Raw genomic sequence first — 6,633 nt, forward strand, 5'->3', positions numbered from 1 at the left:
TCAATGATTTTCTATGCTTAAGATATATGCATCTTATCTATTCACACTATCATAATATCTCAAGAATTTGCTATGCAATTCAATTCTGTTCTCAACTTCTGTCTCAAAATTCACAAAGTTTTGAAATACATATGCCTTGCTTTTCATTAAATAGATCAAATTATTTACTTGGATTCCTTTTTGGAGTGGTCATTGTTGAATGATACATTAACATTCACTAAATGAGGCAAGTTCTCTATGAAAATTAGACGAAGTTTGATTTTTCTGTTATTAAATCAACCAAGCTAGACCTTCATGATAGAAATACGAATGCTTTTAGTTACCACACATACATATCTACGAAATGAGGCCTAAAGCATGGCTCTAGTAGTTGCATGTAGCTAACAACCAATCTCCTCTCGCACTCGACTAGGGAGAGAGATGCGTACAAAAGTAGTTTTTCATTCTCAATTTTTGCATAAATGTATATAAATATACTTTCATAAGTGAGGCCTAATGGATTGTAATAAAATATACTCACATAAGGGATGCCTAGCGGATTGTAAAAAAATGTTGTAGTTGAGTAGGGGCCATTTTAAATACTCGTTTTTTGATACATTTTTGTATAAAAATATGGACCATTTTAAATAGTCAAAACTTTGAAATAAGGGATTTTGGAAATACCCCTTGAATGTGCATGCTAACCAAGGTTTTCAACAAAGGAACAACACAACTACAAAACACCTCCTCCTCTAGCCCCACACCTACCTCCCCAAGTCCCTCACTAGATTATGGAAAGAGAACTTCACTGCTGTGAGGTGGGATTTCTATCCGAAGGGACATGGTGCCTTGAGGGTATACTAGCCCGCACCGAATAGTTTGCCTCTATATGGGGAGCAGGTGCAAGGAGAGGCAAAGCATGGACCCATGGTAGGCACCTTAGGAACACACTCACGCACCGGGTAGGCACGTTAGGCCTTTCGCGGTGTGGGTGGTGAGGTTCCGTGGGTGCCGAGTGCCCCAAGGGTTGCTCTCCCCGCCTTGACGGTGATCGGACCGAACGTGGAGTCGGGACCGAAAACAGTGGAAAAACGGTGGACCGGCGGACCGGCGAGCCGTGCCGTGCCGATGGGCTGAGACGACGCGGCCGGCGGATCATGGATGGAAGGCAAGACCCGAGACGAGGCTGAGGGAGCTGAGCCGGGCACGAACGCAAGTGATCGGTGAGACCCGCAAGGAAAATGCGCGAGACGCTGTCGGAAATTCCGGACACGGAATCACCTGCCTCTATAGCTGTCCACTCCAACAGCCTTAGAAAACACTAACGAACGGGGGCACCACCAGCCACCGGCTGGAACACTTCTCTCATGGCTCACCACACCACCCACACCAGAAAGACAGCACAAAACACGGGCACCATAGACCAAGATGAACACCCAGCAATTATATTCCCAGAAAACACATCATACAAGCTTCTCCCGACATAGAAGCCTTACTCACACAACCATACAAACACTCAGGCCTGGATTTATTGCCAAGGGAATTCGACCACGGCCACACTGCCTTTGGAATTACAACCTTGCGTCTGACGACCAAGCCTCTTCAACCACACGACCCATCAACACTTCTCTGCACTGCACTCTCTCTCCTGATGGCAACCATACACGAAACGACCAGCCACTAGTAGCGTCCGTGGTTGCTGCGCCAACCACACCAGAAAGAACCTGGCCACTCTCTCTCTTCAGAGGGTCCTTCACATTGGCACCATCTGCCACCAACACACAACACCCAAAGCACTTTCTATCTTCACACTGTCGGCCCTCTGTCAACACCAGCAGCCCCACAGCTTCACTCCACACTGTCTCTCCACAAAGTCACCAGCCACTTGTCTCTGTATAGCAGCTTCCACGTCAAGCTTGTCTCACATCCAGCCCCTGCTCTTCACTTGTCCACACCTCTGTCTCCTAGGCGACTTCCTCACAGTCGCCAGCCTTCTACCATACCCGCAGCCAGGCGGTAACTTTTACACCAGGCCCGACTTCACTCTCCTTCGCTTTCCCGAGTTCGCCAACTTTCTAGCATTTTCTTTCACGTGCTGGCAGTTGCGCTGGCAATTGAAATAAACGGCCAAGTGGACTTCTTCTAGCTAGCCACATTGATATTTATTATTTTTATAAAAAGCCTAAAAGATGGCCACCCCAATGCTTTTCACACCATGTTCAATGCGACCTTGGTCCTCTCAATTATTAACTGCTCCCATGCTTCCACACACTCTTTCAAAAGCAACCTGCGAGTGCCCACTCATTTCTTGGACGCGTATACATACAAGCAACCAAGCAGCTGATATTATCTCCAGCAGACCACACTCCGGACAAACTTGCACAAGCCCAAAACAAAACCATCCACCCTGTACATCTGCCAGGACATTCTAGGGCAAAGCTTCACACATGCCATGCATTCCATATGTACACAAGTCCAAAACACCTTTCAGATTTTCACCTGACAACGCGCTCGACGGGCCGATGGAGCCGTTTCATGAAGCATGGATCGTGGAAGGCCGCGGGCTAGCATACCCTCAAGGCACCATGTCCCTTCGGATAGAAATCCCACCTCACATTCACAAGGACTAGGAAGAAAATATATTATAAGGACTTAAACCAAATGCTTGAAAAGATCACTATAGGATAGTTGAGATATTGTTTAAATTTCAATAATAAGAGCAAAGGGTTGTCAAAAGTATAGAATACATTACATGTCCTATCTAGTATAAAGGTCCTTGCACGGGTCTATAGAGACTGGTTGGCATGTAGCATCATGACTTGCACAAAAATCTTGTGATTCTTTGTGATTTTTGTATTCGATTGGGCGGTAATGGTCTTCGAGCGGGATTCTTTGTGTGGATTTTGTATTTGATTGGACGTTAATTGTCTTGACGTTCTTCCAAGTTGGAGTTGCGTGTTGGACACGAGACCTTATGAGACCATAAGAATGATCAGCGACAGAAGCTTATCAACGGAGTGGTTTGGCTTGCATTTTTCCGTGAAAATCAGAATGAAGTGGTTTCTCTGTATTGTGTGTGCAACTATATTGGTTTCTGTGATATGGTTGAGGAAAGCTCTTGGTCGGCGGCCTAGGCTGTTGCCGCCCGGACCTCCGGCTTTGCCCATCATCGGGCACCTGCACCTGCTCGGGGAGCGTCCACACCAGTCCCTGTGCGAGCTGTCCAGGAGCTATGGCCCCCTCATGTCGCTGCGGCTGGGCAGCATCCAGGCTATCGTGGCCTCCTCGCCCGACATGGCCAAGGAGATTCTGCAGATCCACGACCTGGCCTTCGCTTCGCGGCCCCGCATCGCAGCAGCCGTTCACATGGCCTTCAACTGCAGCGACATAGCATTCGCCCCTTACGGTCCCTACTGGAAGCTCATGCGTCAGCTCTGCGTCTCGGACCTCTTCACCTCCAAACGCTTGGAAGCTTTCAGGTCCATACGTGTGGAAGAAGCTCGGGAGCTCATGTTGTCCTTGCTGGAGATGGGCGCGGACGGGCAGAAACGTCCCGTGGTGGAGCTCCGCCCAAAGCTGCTGTCCGCCTCCAATAATATCATCTGCAGAATGGCAATTGGAAAGAGAATTACGGAGCTGTCCACTGCATTTAAAGCTGATTATGGCCTGTTAGCCATTGTCAATGAAATGCTCCACCTGGCGGGTGTGTTCTATGTGGGCGATTATATCCCTTGGCTGGCCTGGTTGGACCCGCATGGCTACGTGAAACGCATGACAGCAGTTGCACAAAAGGCCCATGCTGTCATGCAGGAGGTGATTGATAAAAGGCAAGAGGCTAGAAGAGGATCAGATAGCTCCCCCAACGACCTGCTGGACGTGTTGCTGGCGGCCTCCGAATGCAACGACCACAACAACATGCTCATAATCTCCCATGACAACATCAAGGCAGTCATACTGGTGCGTAGTGCTAATAAACTAAGGAATCGAACATCTGTTTAATTCGAGATTTTACACAACAAACAAATAATGGCTCCCTGCATAAGCATGTGGAAATTTCTACCCATAGCTGCACTCAACTGCAATCAGATCTAAGTATGCATGGCCGTTTCTCACATAATATGCCTAGATTAACGAGATGCTAACGATTGGATAGACTAGATATCCGCGACTAATGACATGATCATTAGCAAAATTCTCTCTACAATTAGATTGATTGAATAGGGATATGATCATATATGTAAGCTTTAGTTACTCTTCTAAAGCCAATTGTATTAAGCTGATGGCATTAATTGAGGTTAACCTAAATTCTAAAGAGGTGTTCTTTGTGGATTATAAGGATCTGTTCGTGGGAGGGGCGGACACATCAGCAATCACAGTGGAGTGGGCCTTGGCAGAGCTCATCCAGAATCCTAAAGCAATGAAGAAGGTGCAAGAGGAGGTAGATAGTGTGGTGGGAAAGGACCGGCTTGTTGAAGAGGCCGACATTCCATGCCTACCTTACTTAGGGGCAGTGGTGAAGGAGACCATGAGGTTGCATCCACCGGCGCCTTTGCTAATTCCCCATGAGGCCACCCGACAATGCCAAATCGCAAGCTACACAATCCCTGCCAAAACCCGTGCATACGTGAACACTTGGGCCATCGGCAGGGATCCTACTACGTGGGAAAGGGCCCTTGACTTTTGGCCAGAAAGGTTTGTTGATAGCAATGTTGACATGCGTGGCCAGCACTTTCAATTGTTGCCTTTTGGTTCAGGCCGGAGGGGGTGCCCTGGATGGGCGTTAGGCTTGCTCACTGTTCATCTAATGCTCGCGACTCTACTTCACGGTTTCACATGGTCAGTTCCCTCTAGCTTGGGCAATGGCTCCCACATGATAGACCGTATTGACATGACCGAGAGGTTTGGGTTGACAGCTACCATGGAAAATCCCCTGCGTGCTTTGGCGACACCAAGGTTGCCAGCATATCTCCACAAGATGGCGGGGCGGCAAGTCCCTTAGCTTTAATGAAGAGTAGCACTCCTCTAACCTCTCTCCCACTATAGCTAATAAGCATTTGATATTTCTAAAATGACGCAGAAGCTCACATTAGGGTTACCTTTAATCCTTCCTAACTTTTAAGGTATCACAGCCTCTAGGCTGTGAGAAAATCAGCAAGTATTCAATTAGTAGAGTGATTAAAAAGTGATTATTAGAAATATAAGGTGATGTCCTTGTTCCATCGGTGAGTGAAAGGGTTTATGAGAGAGAGAGAGAGAGAGAGAGGGAGGGAGAGAGAACCAACATAATTACCATAATAGTTCTTTGTCCCTTCTTTGTGAGGGAAATTTAAAACTCTCTTTTTGGTGTTTGAATCCTCATTTAAGTAGCTTCATTTAAATGCCTCTTTTTTGTATTTGCACCCTCATTTAAGTAGCACTTTATCTAAATGTTTCATAGGCACTTCTTTAGCCAACTAAACACCTCTAGCACTACCTTAGTAACATCTTCAAAGTTAGCACCGATTACATACTATAGTAACAGGAAGAAAGCCTAGTGAAAGTGACCAAAGCATGAGGTGCTTCCTCACTTGCTTGAGGACTAGGAACTTATCCGCTCCTAGACTTCCAAACCCATAAGGCCTGCAACAACTGGTTTAGGGTTTAACTGCACTCAACTGCAATCAGATCTAAGTATGAATGGCCGTTTCTACCCATGAGGCTTGCAACCAGATCTAAGTATACATGTGGAAATTTCTATCGATAGCTGCACTCAAGTATGCATGGCCGTTTCTCACATATGCCTAGATTAACGAGATGCTAATGATTGGATAGACTAGATATCCTTGACTAATCACATGGTAATTAGAAAAATTCTCTACAAGATTGATTGAGTAGAGATGTGATCATATGTAGGCTTTAGTTACTCTTCTAAAGCCATTGTATTACGTTGATGCTAATCGTTGTGTATGGCATTAATTAGGGTTAGCTTAAATTCTAAAGAGGTGTTCTTGGTGGATTATACGGATCTGTTCGTGGGAGGGGCAGACACATCGGCAATCATAGTGGAGTGGGCCTTGGTAGAGCTCATCCAGAATCCTAAAGCAATGAAGAAGGTGCAAGAGGAGGTAGATAGTGTGGTTGGAAAGGATCGGCTTGTTGAAGAGGCCGACATTCCATGCCTACCTTAATTAGGGGCAGTGGTGAAGGAGACCATGAGGTTGCATGCACTAGCACATTTGCTAATTCCCCATGAGGCCGCCCGACAATGCCAAATCGCAAGCTACACAATCCTTGCCAAAACCCTTGCATACGTGAACACATGGGCTATCGATAGTAGGGATCCTACTACGTGGGAAAGGGCCCTTGACTTTTGGCCAAAACGTTTTGTTGATAGTAATGTTGAAATGCGTGGCTAGCACTTTCAATTGTTGCCTTTTGGTTTAGGCCAGAGGGGGTGCCCTAGATGGGCGTTAGGCTTATCTAATGTGCTTGCAACTCTACTTCAGGGTTTCACATGGTCAGTTCCCTCTAGCTTGGGCAATGGCTCCCACATGATAGACCGTATTGACATGTCTGAGAGGTTTGGATTGATAGTTACCATGGAAAATCCCATGCGTGCTTTGGCGACACCAAGGTTGCTTGCATATCTCCACAAGATAGCAGGGCGTCAAGTCC

At 46.6% G+C, this 6,633-nt stretch overlaps 1 protein-coding gene across 1 annotated transcript; it reads left to right on the forward strand.

Annotated features, from left to right (window-relative positions):
* The first annotated feature begins 2,938 nt into the window (after positions 1–2,938).
* LOC147637046 (cytochrome P450 93A3-like) lies at positions 2,939–5,196 on the forward strand. Its single transcript, XM_086800664.1, has 2 exons — positions 2,939–3,936; positions 4,316–5,196. The coding sequence occupies exons 1-2, from the start codon at positions 2,968–2,970 to the stop codon at positions 4,976–4,978; spliced, it is 1,632 nt and encodes a 543-aa protein (XP_086656790.1). The 5' UTR covers positions 2,939–2,967; the 3' UTR covers positions 4,979–5,196.
* The last annotated feature ends 1,437 nt before the right edge of the window (positions 5,197–6,633 follow it).

Source organism: Cibotium barometz, chromosome 7, assembly GCF_041138505.1.
Source record: "Cibotium barometz isolate CiBa-2024 chromosome 7, ASM4113850v1, whole genome shotgun sequence".
Classification (NCBI taxonomy): Eukaryota; Viridiplantae; Streptophyta; class Polypodiopsida; order Cyatheales; family Cibotiaceae; genus Cibotium; species Cibotium barometz.